At 43.0% G+C, this 22127-nt stretch overlaps 1 protein-coding gene across 3 annotated transcripts in view; it reads right to left on the bottom strand.

Moving 5' to 3' along the window:
* Positions 1-22127, bottom strand: part of LOC118096362 (heparan-alpha-glucosaminide N-acetyltransferase-like) — a 171909-nt gene that overhangs the window by 94449 nt on the left and 55333 nt on the right. For all 3 annotated transcript variants that reach the window (XM_035138109.3, XM_035138106.3, XM_035138110.3), the window contains one exon: positions 10064-10146. In XM_035138109.3, coding sequence (XP_034994000.2) covers positions 10064-10146 — 83 coding nt within the window. The remainder of the gene's footprint in view (positions 1-10063; positions 10147-22127) is intronic.

Genomic DNA, 22127 nt, shown 5'->3' with positions numbered 1-22127 from the left:
ATGTTATCCAGCTGTAGCGCATGAGGTTTGCCTAGGTTTTTCTTCCAGGCCAGATTTGCCCAGAGGTGATAATGTGAGATCAGTTGAAACCAGGGTGGGGAACCTATGAAACCCCCTCCCTCAATGTTTCTGGACTTCAACTTTCATCAGCCCCAGTCAGCAAAGTCAATGGTTGGGGATGAAGACAGCGGTAGTCCAGTGACAATTTGAAGGTTGTAGTTTTCCCCAGCCCTGGTTTAAGCTTTGCAGCCTGGCTATCCAAAAACATTTCTCTAGCAGCCTCTCCTCTCACTTGTAAAATAATGGCTAGATTACATCAACAGGGTGAGTGGATAACCTTTGTGCAATTGTGAAGCATTTTAAGCATTAAGAAGGAGGTGGGCTCATAATCAGGTGGGGAAGGGGAACTCCCTTTTCACATTTACTCTCCCAATACCTTCTTAAAAGAAACATGCTGTGCTGGAGCTGTTCCAGGGAACATTCAGCCAAATCCATTTGGAAATGGCTTAAGTCAAAGGATGGAATCTGGACGTTTTGAGGCTCTGCTTAGTAACTCTATCCTAGCCACATAATGAAGAAGGGCAATCCACCTAAGTAATCTTGTATTTTGCTGTCTTGAGCTGTCTTTTGCCTGTTTCCTTTTTGTGTCACAGTTTTATCAGTCTGGGCCCAGGATTTATGAAATATCCTGCTTCGATTGTTTGGTTACATGCTTCTTTGAAAGAGCTTAATGCCCAGATTAGAGAAGAGGGATTCGGAAATTATGGCTGGAACAGACAGATGGATCTCAGACCTTAAAGCCGTTCCTCCCTGCAGCTTGCGTTTACGTTGGACATCCAAGCTGACCTGGATAAATTTGGTGGTGGCAGTTATAAAATATTAGCAGTTGCCAATAAGTTAAAATACATATGGGCCAAGAGTGAATGATTTCCTTCCTGTGCAACCACAGGTTTGAAAGCAGTAAAAAGGAGGGCAGGAAACCTCCAATGTTGTGTATACGTTGAATGTAGTAGATGTCATATCTGAAATGCTCCCATTGGTAGGCTTCCTATATATGGAAGTTATGGTCCTGAAGCATCTTTCTTTCTTAAGACATTCAGAAAGGCTATGTGAAAAACAATAATATGGAGCCTGCAAGAAATGTTGCTGTATATCCTCACCCCCTAACACAGAAGCGGGGAATGTCAGTCTTCCTTTGGGTCCAATGCAGCCCTCCAGACCTCAACATCTGGTTGCCAAGACTCTGTACAGGCTATACCCCTCACTGACTGCTGTATGCCTTTGTCTACCAACTTTACCTGGCTGGAATGTCTTCTTGACCTGTGATAATACCCTTCCTCATCTGGATGGAGGATGGAGAGTGATATAAATCTGGTCACACCCCAGAAGACTCCTCACAAAGGAATGTGACCCTTAGAGCATGGGTGGAGAATCTTTTTCAGCCTAACAGGAATGTTCCAGCCAGCCAGCTCTGTCTCTCTCCAACTCAAGGATACTATAACCTGTTGAGGTGCAAGGAAATCAATTCACTCTTCCCCTCTTTGGGTTTCCATTTTCCTTTCCCAGTTAAATATTTTGATGCTCAACCTGAAACCCTTTGAAAGGATCTAACCTTCACATAGTAAAGTGCTTGAAGGCAGGCACCAAAAATCACTAGCTGGTATTACCGCGTTAAGACTCGAAAAAAGCCAGCCTTTGATCCGAGCACATACTTAACTCTCAACATCTGAGGAATCCCACTGGAGTTAAAAGTTTAAACACATATGCGGTGGTTAATTGCTTTAAAAGGTCAAGACCTTATTGTTTCACAGCAGGAGTACATCTCAGCCAACACACGGGTGTATTTCACACAGTGACATAAGCACAATACTCAACTTGCACGCTAGTCATAAAAATTGATCATTTTAAGCCTCCCCTCCCCATTCAACCCCTCAGTTAAACAAGTCTTATATCAACCAAGCCAGCTGTCATTGATATCCACTATCCAGTCCCAGTGGGAGCCTTTGAACATGAACCAAAGCAGCTGCCTTCTAGACAAAACTAGGTGATAACTGCCTGTACCAGAATGAGGTTCTAGCCTTAGTTCTATCATCAGTTCACACATTTGTGAGTTTTTATATCTGAACTTAGGATTTTGGAAAAGTGTGCTGGAGTCTTAATGCTCAAGCTGCAATGAACCTCAGATCTTCTTTTCTGCCACATCTCTTGTTACTGTGCTAACACCTCCAATTCCCCAACATTTGCTGCTGGATTAAACTGTCCCAATTTGCAGCAAAGTGGTGGAGTTCAGTCTGCTTCCCTCCCTGTTCAATTCAATGGGAATGCATGGAATGCTCTGAAGATTTAACCCAGGCATCCCCAAACTTCGGCCCTCCAGATGTTTTGGACTACAATTCCCATCATCCCTGACCACTGGTCCTGTTAGCTATGGATCATGGGAGTTGTACGCCAAAACATCTGGAGGGCCACAGTTTGGGGATGCCTGATTTAACCTGATGGCCAAGCTCCATCAGTGTCCATGGAGGCTTCTACCATCAGCTTCCGAGAGGGGAATTTTTGTCACAACCATGTTAGGGAGGGGGATATGGTTAAACCCCACTGTTATGAGTTTGTGGAGAGAGTAGGCTGTACACTGAGACCTTTCTAATCCAGCAAGTGTTAAAATTTAATCAGGGATTCAAATTCCTGGAACAGCCATTGTGATTACAAAGGAAAGGGGCTCTGTGCAAGGCAGAAAATGGGTGAGGTCCCCTCCTTCAACTTGTGGGCAGTTAGAAAGACAAAGGAAGAGCTGAGAGTTGAATGATGTGAGCTAGAAGCTGGCAACAATGCTGCTGGCTGAGAAGTCAGAGAGACAGAGCAATGCTCGATTTCTATTTGGATCCAAGGCTGCATCCATGGGAGAAACAAGAGCCTTTGGGGGTGTTAAAGCTGTGAACCCCTTCATCACTGGCTCAGATTGCATATATGTGTAAATAAACCATATATCATAAAGACACCAAAATCTCCGCTGTCACCTCGTGCCAAAGGAAATATGAACCCTGAGTAAGCGCCTGGAGATGGTTATTCCACTGTTTTAGTAGTGTTTTAGCATTTTGCAGTTTGAGTTAATTTTTTGTTAATTGCAAACCACTTCTTGGAACTGAAAAATGGAGTATCCATTGCTTACATAGATAAAGTTGCTTGCTTATGTATATTTACATGTATTTTCCTAACTTTAATAGGTCCCATTCAAAAAGCAAATTAAAGGTAAAATGGCTGTTAGCCTCCAATTTTAGCAGTTGAACATTCTCACCTCACTGCATAATGGGTTTTTTTTAATGGAATTACAGGAAAGTAGCAGAAGAGTGTTGCTTGGTCTCAGGCCTCTATAGTTGATTTTTTTGACACAGCTGAGTACGCTTCCATACCTCCTCCTGCACTTGGTCTCCCCCAATGGGAATAAAATAGATTGACTCTAATAGGTTTTAATGTACAATGATTAGCTCATTTATAAAAGATTTCTACCAAAGCCTCAATTATTTAGATGCAGATCAAGATCAAAAGAGATCAAAGCATAACCTGAACCTGTAGGAAAAATCAAGATGTTAATTAAATGAGGAGAAGATCAATGGACTCCAACCTCATCTATATGATGCAGGAGGAGGAATGTATTAAAATTCAGGACAGCCGGGACACTAGCACACAGGAGAAATGCCATGCTGGCTGTGCACACACGCAGTGCTGCTTTTTGCTATATGAAAAAGCATTACATCAAGTCATGGACCTTGATTCATGATTCATTACCCGCCACAAACAGATGACATCTGACCCACAAAGAAAGATTAATACAACTATTTCAGCTGCATGTTTGTAAGTGCATCCTATGCTGAAAAAGTCAAAGTAGTAATGAATTATGACACGTATGTCACATGACATGTCAACAACCCAAGATTCATATGCTGGGAAGCTTAAATAACATCGGTGCAATCTAGTCCTTAGGGTCATTCAAGCCCAGTGCTGGAAGTCAGTTTATCACTTACCTGCCTCTTTCTAGCAGCACCATTTGCTATCGCTGAATAGACGCAGCGCACTGCAGGGTTTTTGTTTTTGTTTCACCACTGGGGTTCATGTTGATGAAATCACCCCCAACTGTAAGTACATTGGAAGTCAGCCTCTAAATCAGAGCTGAGTGGCAAGGAGTTGCACAGGTTACCCTTTTCAGCCTGAATTTGTTACACAGATGGCACACATCTGGCTAAAACTGCCTAGTCAGCATACAGGTTGCCAACTCCCTAAGTCAGTGAGAAAGCTTTGAATTTACAGTTAAGCAGTGTATGCATTTTATGAAATAAATAAGCATACCACTAGCAAAACAGCCAATGCTGCACATGCAAAGGGAAGGCTTGTTTAGTGCAGGGACTGGGGTGGGGTGCAATGCGTCTCAGTGATACTCTTTGCAAAGACACCTGAGCCTCTTTCTCCCATGGAAGCCACACCAGCCGTCAGCCTATCAAGACTGCTTTGACCACTCTGAGGAAACACTGTTTGACATTTACCATCTAGCTCAAGGCTGGGGACCCTTTTTTCTGCCCAAAAGCTGCATTCCTTGCTGGGCAGTCTTCTGGAGGTCACATGCCAAAGATGACCAGGGTCAGAGGCAAAAGTAGACATAGTAATAAATGCAAATTTTACCTTTGCACAGTAGGCTGATTTCTGCAGATGCTCACAAACCCCTCCCTAACCTCCATCTATGGGGCATTATCAGAGCTCAAGTGTGGCTCAGGAACGTCCCCAGGGCTAGACACTGTTTGGCCCTCAGGCCCAAAGTTCCCCCATCCCTGAGCTTCTACAACATCTGGACTGAGCTAGAAAGCTCAGTTGGTTAGAGTGTCTGTCCTGAACCAGAGGGTACACCTGTCGCCAGGATCCTCTTCCTCCTCCCCATTGTCCCGCCAGTTTATGACGTGTTGCTCATAATGCCAAGGTTGCAGGTTCAATCCCAGTAAGGGACAGCTGCATGGTTCTGCATTGCAGGAGGTTAGACTAGAGGATCCTCAGGGTCCCTTCCAACTCCATGATTCAAAATGGAGGACTGACTGAGGAGTTTGCAGCAACATTTGAGGAAGCTGAGATGCAGAAATTCTGCCCACCTTCCATGCCTGCCTTTCAATGCTGCTATGTTCATTTCTAATGTCTGATGATCCTACAGCAATATATATTCACCTAGTAGCATCCACAGTCACTTTTAGGAACTAAAGCATCAGTGCCAGGCCCAAAGATCACAACCTGTCCTTTAGGTCTCCATTAGGTCCTTAGATAGTTTCCCATCCGAATCCATCTGAGATGGTTTTGGATGCTGCAACATTTCTAAGGTAGGAATCTTCACTCCTGCAGAGATCCAGTGGCTTGGTTTATTCTGAACTTTGTTTCCGCAGACACACAAAAAAGGCAAGGTGGGGAGATCAGGGGAAAGCTCACATTTCTACTGGACAGTGTTTGCAGCTCAGTAAGGAAGCCAACATCACAGAGTGTGCAGCTTGCCACTTACTGGCATTTTAGCAAAGCAAGCCAAAGAACTGATGGCAGTTGCACAAATCTTGGAACCATAAAAAGGGCAACAGATAAAGGGAGGAAAAATGATTTGTCGAGAAGTAGAGAAAGGTTCCAGAGGGAAAGAAGGCCCCGGGGAGAAAATGAAAGATCTAATTATTTGGTGAAGCAAGGAATATTAACACATCACTCATGTTTAGCATTAGCAATCATGAGAGTTCCACATCACTGCATTGTACAGCACGAAGCCGGAACCTGTTGAGAATGATAGATATATTCGGTCCTAGACAATGACAGTGTAGAAAACAGATTTTCATTAAGCAAGTGGGAATATCTGTAGATTGCCAGCTATACATCTGTCTCATCAACATAATGCATAGAGTGGAGTGGGAGACTCTAGTTGATCAATGTGCTCAACTAGGTCAGTTGCCCAAAAAAGATCTTTATGGATCACATTTAAAGCATTTTAAATATATGTTTGTAAGTGTTTTAGAATGAGAACCAGGCTAGTACAATCCATAGTCTTGTATGACTGACAAAGTTGCCCACTAATTAAATAATTTTAGTTGATTAATCAACTGCCTTGTAACCAAGCAACAGAGGAATTGATTCAACATTGACTCACTGCCTGTATCTATAAGGCTATTCAAATGCAGCTACACTGAGCATCAAATATTTCCCTGAATTAAGGCTGAATAGCCCCAAATATTTTTGGATTTGGGTTATTATAGAAAAGTATGTATTGTGCCTACTTTTTATAGTTGTGTTTACATGAGGTTTGGGTGACAGATACTGCTCTGTTTTACAGGTTAGGATCAGGTCAAGTCCACAATCTGTAACATTAAAATCCAAATGGGAGCTAGACCTGTATATTATTATATGAAATGCTCTATAGGCTTCGGATTTGACCAAAGGCATTTTTGTATATTAGGATGCCAAATGTACTAGTTGAGTATTTGGCAACCTGATATACCAAAGAAAAAAGGTTATGCAGCAAATGATTATAGCACATTCCATTTTTGCATCATTTTAAATCAGGGCCTGCTCAAGATATTTTGATACCAGAAGTGGAAAATTCAAATGACCTCCCTAATGCTAACTGAAATGGAGCAGAACCTACTAGAAAGGAAGGACAAGACAAAGAGGTTGATAAAAAAAATATGTGTTGTGAAGAAAATGGATAGAAAGAAATATTTTTCCCTTGCTCAAAATATTCAAACATGGGGTCATCTAAAACAACAAAATGGCAGGGGTTTCAGAACAAGCAATGGGAACTCTTCATACATTCTGTAGCTTTAGATTGGAATGTCCTACCCTGGGATGTGATGATGGCTGCCAACTTGGATGTTTTTAAAAGGGAATTAGACATATTCGGATGGAGGATAAGGCTTTCAATCACTCATAGTCACAATGGCAGTATATGACCCACACAATCAGAGGTACCATGGCTCTGAATACCAGTTGCTGGGGGAGCAATAGCAGAAGGAGTCTAATGCCTTCTTCCCCTGCTTGTAATCTTTCAAAAGGCAGCTGGTTGGCCACTTTGGGTAACAGGATGCTAAACTAGAGAGGAATCACCAAATCATAGAATTGTAGAGTTGGAAGGGTCCCTGCAATGCAGGAATCTCAACAGTCTGATCCAACCACAGGGCTCTTAAGTTCTCCAGAAGTTCTTCTAGCTATGAATGGATCAGACTGCTCATTGATATGCAACTACTATGTTTTTGTTCATTTCAGTGGCGCCTGAGCAAGAGACCTTGGTGACTCGTGCCACATGGCAAGCTCTATTTGTCTTCTACTCAGCTGCCCTTACCCAAAATCCACCACCAGAGGAAGTTGCTTCACTTTGCCTGAAGAAGAGTATGACCTTTGCTTTACATACTGTTATGCCTTATTAAGAAATGCCATGGACATGGGCAAGGGAGAAGATTCTACACCCCTCCTGGAAGGCGTCTAACTGTCATCAATGTAGTTCTATCAAGTCTGATGGAATAATGCAGACATTATCACCAGCTCTGCTCCTGCAGCTGATCTGGGAGAAAGACTGCTTCTAGGGTGGGACTCCTCTTTATCAATGGCAAGGCAGCCCAAACTGCTGCTGACATTGACAGGGAGTTGTTGCTCTTGTCAAGACAGAATCTGAATAAGCGAAACTATCTATATAACTGCATTATAAGACTTGCAACTTAAAAAAAAAAACTTAGCTTGCTTTTCCTTTCTCCCTCCCATTCCTTTTACCTTGTGTGCCATGTCTAGATTGCAAGGACCATCTTAGCACCGAGTTCTACAAGCTGCTCTGAGAGCCTTTTTGGCTAAAGGGCAGGTTATAAATGCCATAAATTAATAAGTCTCTTTTGCTATCCCTTTGGGGAAAATATGTCCTAAAGCCTCATTTCTTTCCTGAGTACATGTTTGCTTAAATCTTGTTTTCCAAATGGCATAGCATTATCTCTCACCTTAATTACAATACATGGTGGTGACAGCATTAGCTTTGCACCATCTCCTCCCTGGAAGAGCATGCAGCATCAGATGCCATGAAATGCAATTAAGTGTCGCTCAGGCAGCCAGACTGGGCTATATTGGCTTCCTTCAAAATCCACAAGCAGCTCATTGTAGTAACTACTCAGCCAGAGCAGGCTGATATCTTTGGTGACCTAGCAGGCATGCAGGAAGGGAACCAAATTGCCTCCTAACCAGTTCATGACCTCTGTGCCTTTTCATTATATAGGATCCCTATTAGCAGCTACTTAGTAGGAAACCACCTACGGAGAAACTGTACATTTGCTTGCATGCATGCAGACTAAACAGAAGCAAAACAAGCATGTCACATCACTGGCTAGTAAAGGTAAAAGGTAAAGGTAAATGACCCCTGGACGATTAAGTCCAGTCAAAGGCAACTATGGGGTGTGGTGCTCTCATTTCAGGCTGAGGGAGCCAGTGTTTTTCCGCAGACATCTTTCCGGGTCATGTGGCCAGCATAACTAAACTGCTTCTGGTGCAACAGAACACCGTGACGGAAGCCAGAGCGCACAGAAATGCTGTTTACCTTCCTGCCACAGTGGTACCTATTTATCTACTTGCATGGTGTGCTTTCAAACTGCTAGGTTGGCAAGAGCTGGGACAGAGCAACGGGAGCTCATCCCCTCATGTGCACAGATTCAAATGACCAACCTTCCAATCACCAAACCCAAGAGGCTCAGTGGTGTAGGCCACAGCCTCACTCGCGTCGCCATCACTGCTAGTACAGTACTGAGGTAGGATAGCATGGCGGTGAAGAGAGTGGACTGTGAGCCTGAAGTCCTTGGTTCAAATCTTGCCTTGCCATGAACTCCCTTGATTGCCTTAGACAGACATCAGTCTCACCCTACCATATGTTTAAAGCACTCTTTTACCACGCTTCAACAGTCATGGCTTCCCCAAAAGAATCCTGGGAACTGGCTCGTTCAATATGTGCATGATCGCACATGCATGCATTGTGCCAAACCTGGAAAACGTCACAAAAGGGCTTTTCCAATGGTGTTTCAAATATGCGTGCTTTCACTGACACACACAGTGCCTCAGAATATAAACACACACACGCCCCGTGTAAATGTGGGTGTTGCCTGTACCAAATGTATCTATAATGCCAATGGTTTGATTCTTGGCTTGGCTCCATTTCCTGCTGTTGTTTACATATTGCCTATAACAGTAATGTCTCGCTTTGAATGTAACTGACCTGTATGAAGGACTCTATGATTTGAAAACAGGCATGTGTACTTTTGCTACCTAAGAAAAATCTTTTAATAAAGAGAAAGAGGGGGGGAGAGACTTACTAGCTCATCAGGCAGTAGGGTAGGGGAAAATCCACTGCAGTAACAATGTTAACCTTTTATTCCCAGTGGGATTGTAACAACTAATACGGTAAGAAAATGAAGTTGCAGCCGCACATGGAAAAGATCTGGTCAACTGCTTATCTCTCATGTCTTTATGAATCTGGGTAATCCAGCATTTTTCTCAAAATGGCATTAACATTACTGTTCTCTTACTATTTATATTATAGTAGTATCTAGGGTATTGCTCTGAAAACTGTTTTCCTCGTTTAGTTACATGAACACAAACAAAACAACTTGCTGTATGAAAAAACACCACAGCCTTTAGCCAAGGGCTGAGTAAATTCCCTTCTCTACTAAAGACTACTTCTTCTCTGTTAAAAGAAAGGTACAAGGAATGGGTGTAGAATTCAAAACCAGCCAACAACTCTTTTGTTTTGGTTTTTTAAAACCAAGTTTCTAGACCGTATGACTAAGTGAATGAGTCTGAAGGTGTGTGAGCAGTTTCTGCTTAAATCCCAAAATGAACAACTCAGTAGCATTTGCAGCCATCAGAAAAGGTGGAGATTAAGCATCCTGCATAACGCATTGCACCCCAATTCCCCATTAAGACGGCACATTATAAACACTGCTCCAAGTTTAAATGAAAAACTGTATAAAATCATCTATTGTAAAAATGAATTTTAAAGACTATGGCAAATCAACATGGTGCACTACTTTACCCTCTAAATGTGTCCAGGGAAAGGAGTCTTCGACGTTTGGGTTTCTCCTCCACCAGTCTTGGGCTCTCTGTAGAATTAAGTTCCTAAAAGGGAAAGCGGAGAAAAGAGTGATGTACCTTTGTTGACAGTCAAGTTCTCCATTCAAGGAGAGCCAGAGCATGGCAAAGACAAAAAAAAAAAAGCTAGAAGTCAGCACTGATGGAAGATTAGAGTTTTGCTAATTACTTAGAGCAAGGTGGTCCACCATGAGTCCCTCAAGGCCATTTTTGGCAACCCCCAGGAATATTTTACCTCTGCCACAGCCCTCCAACTGCCTTCCCAAAGCTGGGTAAACAAAATGTTGGGCTTTGAGAGGGAGGCATGAGGACTCTGACAGGTTCCTAGAGGCCTCCTGCTTCCTTCCCAAAGTCTAGTTAGCACTTTCCCAGCTTTGAGAAACAGGTGGGGAGGGCTCTAGAACCCTGTCAGAGCTTCGTGCCTCCTTTCCAAAGCCCAGTGCTTTGCTTAAGCAGTTTTGGGAAGACAGCACAAGGGCTGCAGGGGGGCATCACAAGTTGGCCTCTTTTTGAACTGTTAGAAAAGACAGTTCCCATCCAAGGTGGTCATTATAATAATTTTGCCACATTAAGAATTTGGAGGATGTGTCAAAGCTGATGCAGAATGGGCCAGAATGACCCCCTTATGCATAAAGCTGCTGTCTAAAACTGTGCAATGTGTTAGAGACACTTGGGAACACACACACACACACACACACACACACACACACACACGTTTATTAACTTCTTCATAGCCAGAACCCATCTGGAACAAAACTAAATGGCCTAGAATGGAGACTTCCAAGCTAGCAAAGTTAGCCAAAATCACCAATCACGCAATACAAAATCAGAATGAGAAAACCACAAAATGTCCACAAAAGCCACATTCCAATACCAGTTCTGTGACATAAACGATATTCCCCACCATAAAATGCCCTAGAATGCCAACTTCTGAGCTAACTGAGTTAACGAAATTCATCAATCACTCAAGTCTAGAAAGGAATCCTGAAGAAAACTTCCACAGAAACCATGCTCCAATACTCATCCCAAGCATCAAGAGCTACTCCAAAAACTGGAATGCCAAGTTCTGAGCCAGCCAAATTAATGTCACATTGGACCCAAAGGGCACAATGAAGTAAGCCACAAAACCTCCACAGATACCCTAATTCAATACGCATTGCCGGACATAAACCATTTTCTTTGTAAACAGCCCAGAATGAGCCAGCCAAACTAACTAAATTTGCTAGTGACACGTGACTGGATATGGGCTGTAACATCAATTTGCAAGCCAGGCAAAGCACTCCAATTCACACATTAGAACATAAGAAGAGTCCTGTTGCAGCAGACAGCACCTGATTCTCACAGTGGCAAACCAGATGCCTAGGAGAAACTCACAGTACAACAGTAGTCACTTCACCTGGTATTCCCAGATAATGGTATCCAGTGCCATGCAGTCTCTCACCGTGAAAGTAAAACAGAGCCATCAGATCTTGGAAGCCTTAACCTCTGTGAACTCATTTAACCTTTTTTAAAAGTCATCCCAGTCGGTAGCCATCGCTCCATCTTGTGGGAGCAAATTCCATACTTTAATTATGTGTTGTGTGAAGACGTAGTTTCTGTGGTTTGTCCTTATCTAAATCATATAACATTCAGCTTCATTCATTGGTTCTGGCATTGTGATGCGAGTGGTGGGGAAACCTCTTGTTTCACTAACTGTACAAAGGACTGAAAGTGTGGTTGCACCATATATTTATAAATAATGGTGTTATGATATTGGCGGTTTTATTTTCGGTTTTATTTTCAGCACTGCCTAATGATCCCTATTCCCTAACATGGAATTCTCCTTTTTTTTCACAGCTGCCGCACACTGGGTCAAAATCTTCATCAAGCTATCCCCTATGACTTCTCAAGGTCACACTCTTCATCTGGCACTCACCCTAGCAGAGGGAGATTCTGTGTAAAAGAGGTGAGATTCAGCCTCAGGGATTTTGAAGGTGCAAACTGAAGTTGTATGTCTCTCCAGTGCCTGTTACAGTGACATTACTGTTAAATGGACAAATGAAGCAGTTTGTTAGCAGTTATTATTACTCAGGAATTTGGTTGGTTTGTCTAGCTCACAAGTTCCCATAATCCCATTCCAGGTGCAGTACTTTTTTCCAGAATACCATTTATGGTCCAAAGCAAGAACCCAAATGTGGTTTCTCTGGGTGTTTTACAATTTACATCATTCCAATTTGTTTCTCTGTGAGTTGTGAATATGGCTCTTTTGTATTGCTCAGAAGATGGTGTTCAAAACAGGGTTTTCCCACCTTATACGTATATCCACACTTCTGAAGTATCATGAGGTTGTCCCTGCATTTTCCAACCAATCTTTGCAGCCATATGGTCTAGTCATTGGCTTTTTCCTAACTTATTTTAATAGAAAGCTGAATTTGATGGTATACTGAATTCTGGACCCCATCTACATTTATGGGATGTTGGGAATGCTCTATGTTGGGAAGCATCGTAGCAACACATTCCTTTCAAACAGATGATTTTTAAAAACCCATTAATTTTAAAATGGTTTCTGGAACCTTGCCTTATGCACAGATTCTCATGGATAGAGATTTGTGTGCCACTCTTTTACAATCACATTTTTGCCCATTTTAAGACCCAGATGTCAGTGTGGCACTGCCCATATTTCTCAGCACAGGAAATAATGCATCAAAACCTAAGTATGCAAACATACATCAAACACTCTTTTCAAAGGATCCAGACGTCAACAATTGATATTTCACAGTGTGTTTTTACCACTGAACTATTGCCCAATGTAGATTGTCTCCAAAATACCTTGATAAATTCTGCTTGACATGTACAGTATGCCCTTCTCCATTTAAAAATAGAGGAAGCTTACATGCTAATGCTTGTGGGATGCAAAAGGCGAGCCGTGCTTCATTAGATTTGAAGGGACGATTCTCTCCTAGTTAGGCCTCTGGCTTGGCCATATTGAATTACAACGCTAAACAGAACAGGAAGGATCTGCCTGCCTAATTCTGTTTGATAGATCGCTTTGTCATTTTCAGATGCCAGATTGGAGATAGCCGCCGCCTCCTTGGCAAAGAACGGTGCTTTAGAGCTCTAGGCTATCAGGAGCAAGCGCTAATGTAACCCAGCGTATGCACAGAGACTGATAGCTTGCTGTAAAATAATTGCTGCAGTTTCTCCAAAAAATTATGGCAACCCATTTTCTAGCAAGTTGCTTTTAGGATTAACTAAACTGGACAGGCTAGATCAGCTGTAACAACGTTGGGTGCTAATGTGACATCCCATTGTCAATACATACCTACAGATGCTCTATGTAGGTTATAAACAGGTTAAGTTTTTATGAACTGAAGGGAATGCATTGGTGCCACCATGCCCTTGATAACTATGACCCTAATTTCTTTTTTAACTAGTGCCTCTGATCACACATGTTTTTCAGGTTTGTTTGGCCAGAGAAAACAATTGGAGAAATGGATATAAATGCCACACACAATGTTTAGGAGCATAGAAAGTTGCCTGATACGAAGTCATACCATTGGTCTACCTAGCTCAGAGATAAACTGATGTGCTGGAATGTGGCAGGGGTTTAAGAACAGAGCTTCTCCATGCCCCCCCCCAATATGAAACAAATTAGCATGGATTAGTAATTAGTAAGGAAAGAGAACACACAGCTGAAAGATACATTTCCGTATGGCAGGATATATTCCTGGGAAGTGGGGGGGGGGCAGGTTGGCTAAGGGAGAAACAGATGATGATGTCTAAATCCCCTAATAGTTCATTCAAGCTCTGCACAAATTTAATACTGAAGTGAGGGAGATTATAAGCAAGGGAACCTCTGGGCTTAACCTCATTTACCTTTCCCCTGCTCTTTCCAAAACTTGGTGTAGAAAGAAAGAGAAAGAATTTAGTTCTTAGGTACAATATTGATAATTCCATACTTAAGATCCATGGCAGAGATTCTACTCCTTTGCCTGCCACAGAGGAGGTTTATGCTACTGGGCATGAGCAATAGTGGCTCTATGTGGGTGGTCCCATGAATGTGAAACTCCCTCTCTTGAGAGATACCGCCTCCTTGTTCTCATTTAGATGGGCTCTAAAAACATTTTAATTTTTGATTCTATTTAACATTTTCATTACATTTGTTGTATTAGATCCATCCCCTCATTTTATGGTGTGATGACTTACAGCTCTATCCCTACCCCACCCCATTTTATTCTATGATGTGGTGACCTAGAGTGAAGCAATACATTTGAACCCTGAAAAATATTTGTATTCATGACTGGCTTACCAAGGGTTGTTTTCTTTTTTTATGAGGCTGGCAGAATTGGATTAGTGTAAAATGTTTCACCATTGCAATTATTATTGGTGCACTGTTTTATTTTTATATATCTTTTGTTTTTATATGTTGCAAGCTACTGTGAGAAGACAATATAAATTGAATGGCAGCATTAAATGAGATGCATTCATGAAGAAGATGATGATGGAGAAGGAGAAGGAGAAGGAGAAGGAGAAGGAGAAGAAGAAGAAGAAGAAGAAGAAGAGAATATATTGGATAATGTTTTTTAAAAAAACTCAGCTTGTGAATACCAAAGGTTCTGCTAAAACTGGCCTCTCAAAGTCATTTTTCACCTTTGGACATGGAGAATTTGCTGTTCTTTTACTGCAGACTATAATGGGTCTGTCACAACTGTGGATATTAATGGGCACCTGACCTTTCTAGTGCCTTACACTGGGGTCACTTCAAAATGGTTTTATGTCTTTGGTTGGAAGAAGTGTTCTTAAGAGAGAACTTCATTTAGTCTCATCTATTTTTAGTTAATCCAACTCTTCAGACAGCAAGCAAGGTCAACAAATCTTCACCAGAAGGTCACAAACCCACGATACAGCACTACATAAGTTGCCAGGCCATTAATTATTCCACAGAACAAACTCTACTCTATTTCTTTGGTTAAACTGGTTACCATCTGTAGGTAAAGTAGCAGTAGAGATACTGAAAGCTAAATACATGATATCTTTATTTTCTTGCTGGCAGAAAGAAGCAATGCTTGGGCCTCAATGTTAGAAAATTTTGTGTGAACAGATCTGTATGGGATTGGGCTGCTTGTTTGCAGACTAGAACATCTGCTTCTGTTTGGTGTGCATGGACCACATGGAAATGTCTTCTCCACTGAGCCGGCCCACTTTGACATGGAGTGAAGCAGCTGCCTCAGGCAGCGGAAACAGAAGAGGAGGCACTCCTAGAAGTGCTCCACCCCACGACTGCCAAGGAAGCAACCCAGGTAAGGGAGGCTATGGTGGCAGTGAAGCAGCACAACACTCCACTGCCCAGCTGTTTTATTTCTTCTCTGCCTCTAGGTACATAGAGGGACCAGTGGCAAAGCTCTGCAGAATGCCTTACCTCTCAACCAGTTGGTGAGAGGGGAGGAGTTCACCCACCCAAGCTTTGCTGCCAGCTGGGAAAGAAGCTTTGGAAAGAGGAACGGACTTGGTCTTCTTGATGACCCAATGGCCTGATCTAGCATACATTAGACCACCCAGTTGTATTTCAGTCCAGGCTGTTTTGCCCCAGTTGGAAAATGGATGCTTGATTAGAGATGTGGGAGGACTCAGAAATTAAAACAACGTAACTAGCTTTGATTGGAATATACAACTCTTACTCTGGGTCTGCACCTCTCTCATTGCAAGCGGGACCTGCAAGAAAATGTTGCCATATGCAGTGCTTCTACTCAGGGTTCCAGCCAGCCATGTGCATTCCAGAATATGACATTCCACTCTCCCTCATTTTTCTAGTTTCCATTTTTTGTGTTCCAGAAGTCAACCAGTAAGTATTCCATGTTCACGAAGCATGCTCGGTTTTCACTAGTCTGTTTTTTAGGGTTTCCCCTTAGGCCCAGGGGTCAGCAACCTAAGGCCCATGGGCCAGAAGCGGCCCATGGGGGTCATTTAACCGGCCCACAAGCTGCCCCTGAACCGAGCCACCCACTTGGCAAGTACCCACACACTGCGCTAAACTGGTGCAGTGCAGCGCGGGGACTCACTTCTGCAGCACCAGAAATCGCATCTGCGCAGAAACAGATGCTGGAAATCGTGCGTGCGATCCAGCCCTTGGAGGGATCTCTGCTGGAGTGTGCCGGCCCAGGCGAGGTAAACCTTGCCGACCCCTGCCTTAGGCTTTTTTTCTCTAAAGTTTTTTTGTACTTCAGCAAACGGTGAGGTTTTTTCCAAGCCTGCCTCTTCCATGTGAATGGTGTCATTTTGACTAGATAAGGATCATAAGGATCCACAGTTGGACAAAAATTCATTATATATCATCAGTGAAGTTGATACTTTACCAAGCAACATATGCAAAAAAGAGAGAGGTCCCTGTAGGATTAATTTCATTGCTAAATCTTCTTGAAAAGTACTACTAAATAAAATAGTGTTACAATCTCTAAAACATTGCTCTTAAAGACAGAGGTCCTTTTATTGTTCAGGAAATTATTCATTATGCTAACTACTTTGCACCACAGTTGAGAGGCCAAGAAAGAGAATCATCATTTATCACAGAAAGTCTTGAGCGGAAAGAAGCCTGAAAGCTAATTTCTGTTGTGCATTGATTGTTTAGACTAGAGCTAGAAAAAAACAAATGGGTAGTCTATTTTTTACAGAATTGTTTTCATATCCAGACAAATGTCACAGCAGGTTTAGGAGGTTGTTTTGTTGGTGCTCTGTATGGAGAATCTTGTTTCTTGAGAGACTTTACACATGGAAGAACTATACAGTAGTGTGTTTATGTCAGTCACTTATGGTATTTTATTCTTCATCTTCCTCCAGTGGCTTTATCTTGTTTAAAGAGTCTCTCTTGCAGGTTGTATACAAGGTTGTTGTGAGATAAACATAACTTCTCAGTCTCATTTATTTATTAAAAAATATTTATCTATCACTATTCATGAAAAATAGCAGAGCGGTTTACAACAAAACATTTTTATGTGTTTATTTAATCAACTTTTAATAAAATATCAAAAAGAAGAGTTATTCCCCTCCTTCCTGAAGGAAAATGGGCAATGCCCTTTCTAATCTAACATGGTGTTGCCAACTGCAATTTTCATAATTACTTGCATTAAAAAAATATTTATGAAAATGAAAATGCTGCCTAAATAACTGTGATGTCTTTTTACATTAATTGATTTTTAAAACTTCTGACAAACTAATCAATTATGGCTACAATTCACTTGCCTAGGAGTAATGCGTAAATTGCACTGTTGCATGTTGCAGCCCTAACTTATCAGCATCTTTAAGTCAATACTTCATTTACAACTTAAGGTATATTTGAGCTGACACTTTACCCTACTGCTGATATTCACATGAAGAGAGCAGCAAAATCGTAATTCAGACAGTCATCCTATATGCGTTTATGCATATTTGTTCGCCGTCAAACTAACTCATACTTAGATTAGATCAGGCATCCCCAAACTTCGGCCCTCCAGACGTTTTGGACTACAATTCCCATCATCCCTCACCACTGGTCCTCTTAGCTAGGGATCATGGGAGTTGTAGGCCAAAACATCTGGAGGGCCACAGTTTGTGGATGCCTGGATTAGATCCACTGAAAACAATAAACAGAAGTTACTTAGATCCATTTATTTCAATAGGTCTACTCTAAGTATGACTAACAATGGATCTCATCCAGTGACTGTAAGTCTTTACACACAAAGGCCTTTGATTGCACATTCAGGGAACCTTTGACTTTGGTAACATTGTGCCCTGAAGGAAGCCAAAATTTGACACCCCAAGTATTTATTATTTTTACAATAATTCATGTTGGTACAGTTGCTTTTTTAATGGCTCTTTTCAATAGGTTCCAAAATAAGGTGGTGGTGGTGGTGGTGGTGGTGATGGTGGTGGTGTTCACCCCTCAGCTCAGTGCCCTACAAGGGAACTGCCCACACCATCCTAAATCCAAAGCTGCCTTTGACTAGGCAGGGTTTCTAGTTGTGCAGATGATACCTACAAAGTTTGTATAAACCTAGATTTTTGCCAGATATTATGCATGTATGTGTTAGTCTAGTTTGGATAGATGTCTCAAGCTGTTGGCCTTCCTGGCCATAGCCCCACCCTTGCCCCTTCATTGTCAGATTCTTTTTTTAAAAAAACATAATTTTTATTGATTTTACAAATTACAAAAAACGGTACATACATGAACACCTTTTCCACCTTCTTCCCACCCCCCTCCATGGGTCCTCCCCTGCCACAGAAGTATCCCACGCAGGTGAACAGTCAGAGATGGTCCATTTTATGGTTGGATTTCTGTCCTCCTCCCCCTCCCCTGCCCCCAAAGCCCCCCCCCCCGCCACCAGAGAGCTCCAGGAAACCAGGGCAGTACGCAGGAAGGCATCCATCCAACCATCTGTTCTCATACCAAAAAAGAGTAAAAAAAAAGAAAAAAAGAGGAAAAAAAGAGACAAAAAAGGAAAAACAAAACAAAAATAATCTTTTTTCCATTCATAATTAATAAACCATATTTTGTGGGCTTCCCCAACCTCCCCCCTTCCCCGGTTTTCATCCCTTTTTTATCCTCTTCAACAGTTTCTTATTCTATGAAATAATTACCTTTATACCTTATACTACTTTAAAACTTGGCTATTATCATTTTCACCAAATATCCAAATCACTGAAAAATCAAACTCCCATTTTTTCTTCCCGTGCCTAATTTTTCCCCCCTCTATAAGCCTCCATATTTTCACCTTTTTCCAAAATCAATTCACTTTTAAACTATAACTATTCCCAATCTAACCTTTCATCCCCAATTTCCGGCTCCAACCCCCCAATCCAGCAAGTTCCGTAGTCAGCAGTCCAGTTTTAACCCTAATAATCCATCCTATTAATCACAACCTCACTTTCCCTTCACCCCACCCCCTTTTTGCAGTATTTTGCCATCCAGGCCTCCATACAGCACCCCTGAGTTTCTTCTCTTCTCTGCTTATTTTTTTCCTCTTCCCTGGGGGTATTCTGGAGTTCCAGTAAATCCAATCGTACCCCCCTCAAAGGAGGGGCACTCCACCTGACTTTTTGTAGGGTAAAATCATCTTTTCTTTCGTGGTGGGCTTCATTTTGTATTATATTGTCACAGTCCTCATCTTCATCTTTTCGTTCCAAGTCACAGTCCCCATCATTGTCAAAATCCTCCAAATCACTGTCACTGTCATTCTCACACTCGTCTTCCTCAGTTTCAGTAGCTTCATCCTCTAAGAAGTCATATTCTGCCATCACCATCTGGAATTGTTGCTTTAACTCTTGCTGTTGTGTCTCCTCTTGACATAGTCCTATTCTTACTTCCCACATTATGGTCAAAACAGTCCGCTGGAACTCAGGCGAATACCTTTTTGTTGACATAGTTCAATCCTGTCAAGGTCAAAACTTGTCACATGGGGTGGAAAATGGTCACAGTTTATTTTCTCGACTCCATTTTAACAAGCTGGCTGCATTCTCCAAATCTTATTAGAAATAAAGTTCAGACTCACATTTCAAAAGCATATAAACCAAAAAAGGATTTCCAGAAAGTCCAAAAATAGAAATAAAAATAAAATTCCACTTATAGATCCTAATCAGCTCACTGGGTTGTCTGGGCTGCCGGCTCCCGGGGAAAAGAAAGGTCTTTCTTGATCTTAACCTCTTTCTGCAGGGTATTCACAACCGCAGTCTTTCTCCCCTTTTACCCTGCATCTAGGGGAGATCCTCTTTGATGCCTTTGAGGGAACCTTTTAAGTTGAAATCTTCTATTTACGGCTTCGGGTTTCTATTTACTGTCTCTTAGGTTGCCGGTGGGGGGGGTGGCTTCCTCTTTTTTCCCCTCTCTCCCAAATCCAAATTATTTTATAATCCAAATCGTGAGATTACTTACACTCTTATTTCCAATCATTTTTTTTCAGAAGAATCCAGCGCTCTCCGCCTTCGGCTTGAAGCTCTCTCCGCTAGGGTAACGTTGTCGCTCAAGATGGCCCCCGCGACTTCTACCCTCCTCGCTCCGGAGCTCTTATTAGAGCTTGCCGGAGGGTTGGGGAGTCCGGATTGGGGCTCTGCCGAGCAAAATTCGCCCCCGGGACGCTCTTCCTGAGGTTCTAAGGGGTGCAGCGTCGCTCTCGCTGCCCTCCCCACTCCTAGCAGAGACGGGCCGTCTCGGAGACGAGACGGGACCCCGCCGATCGGCGCTGGCGCTGAACCGGAAGCCCGATTCTTTTCTTTTTTTCAACCTGCACATATTGTATGAACAGAAATATTACTGTACTATACTTTCTGTTCCCAAAGTTGAAAGTAGTAGGACAGAATCCTTGCTGCCTCTAAGATGCACACTATTTTTTTTCCTGTCCCAGTATTGCACCTGTTTAAATATGTTTTTAAATCTTTTATTTTGCTTAAAAAATCTGCAAAACCTTTTTGACCAGATACTACAGTGGGACAAAAATAAATATGAGTGTTTATGCCACACACAATAGTTTTATCACACTTTCGACACTGGAAAAATCCTGTTCTCTCTTCTCTTCCTTATTGATTTGTTTCTGCTAAATAATTTTATCAGAAGCTAAACTGGACTAATTGACCATCCATTTTCAAAGTGTCCCTCTTTTCTAGGGAACTGCATAAAGATAACTGCAGGTGTGTGGATGCGATTTGGGGATGGGTGAGCATACAGTGCCAGCATGCAGAGTCTAATGCTGGAGGAAACGAAAATATTTGTGCTAGAATAGTGAAAAACAAAACTGAAATGAAAGTGGCAGTGCAGAGCAGACTTTTAACAGACACTGATTTGGAGATCACACTGGAGATGTTAGGAGCCTCTTCCAAGCCAAGGATGTCAAGCAAATCGATAATCAACTCAGCATTTCCCAGAAAATTAAATTGGAGTCGGTGCTCTCCTATTTTGAGAAGGAATTGCAATTGCATTTGGGAGATTCCTAGACTCCAAAGAAGCTATGCCAAAAAACTTCTGATATTCCAAACATAACAAGTTGAAAATACAGTATATAAACAAAACATAAAATACTCTGGAGCCAAGCCAGGTATTGTCTCATCGGTGGGGCTCCCACTTGGATAGCAGTATAAAGAAAAAGTAATGCAGTCACGGAACACTAAAGAGCATGTGCTAAGCAAGATTTCCAAGAGAACTGTAGCATCTTGCAAGTCAGTGCTTTCCTCCCAAGGAACTTAAGAATCCCTCTCACAGGTAAGGAAAGCAGCATTGATTGATTTATCACATCTGCATCCCACCTATGTTGGCTTGCTCATGAACATAGAATGGAAGATGTCAGGATCCGACCCCAAGGATGTGCTCTGTGGGGAGCTGGCTTCAGGCACCAGGCCCATCGGCAGACCAACTCTGCAATCAGGGGCGTAGCCAGGATGAAAATCGGGGGGGCAAGGGGCGGGCCAAGGGGCAGGGCCAAGGGGAGGGGGAGGGGCCACAGCGGGGCAAGGAAAGCTCCCTTCTCCCTTGCCAGCTTTCCCTCCTCCCGCCCCGGCGATGGCGGAGGGGGAGAAGGGGATCGGAGCAGCCCGATTTTGGGCTGCTCCGACTCCCTCCTACCCCATCGCGATCGGCAGGCATGAGGGGGAGCCAGGATCAGCCCGATTTTGGGCTGCTCCGACTCCCTCCTCCCCCATCGCGATCGGCAGGCGCGAGGGGGAGCCAGGATCAGCCCGATTTCGGGCTGCTCCGACTCCCTCCTCCCCCTCCGTGATCGGCAGGGGTGAGGGGGAGCCAGGATCAGCCCGAAATCAGGCTGCTCCAACTCCCTTCTCCCCCTCTGCGATTGGCAGGGGCGAGGGGGAGCCAGGATCAGCCCGAAATCGGGCTGCTCCGATCCCCTCCTCCGCCTCTGCAATCGCCGGGGCAGGTGGAGGGAAAGTCCCAGAGCCGCGCAAAGCGGTTGCCTGGCTTTCCCTCCGCCCGCTCCACAGCCAGCCAGGGAGAAGGGAGACGGCACCGGGCGGGCAGCGGGGCAGGCTGGCCAGCGGCCCTGCTTCTAGGGGGG

This window comes from Zootoca vivipara, chromosome 5, assembly GCF_965207765.1.
Source record: "Zootoca vivipara chromosome 5, rZooViv2.hap1.1, whole genome shotgun sequence".
NCBI classification, from domain to species: Eukaryota; Metazoa; Chordata; class Lepidosauria; order Squamata; family Lacertidae; genus Zootoca; species Zootoca vivipara.
Note: the sequence above shows the minus strand (reverse complement) of the source record. Positions and strands in the feature narration are given on the sequence as shown.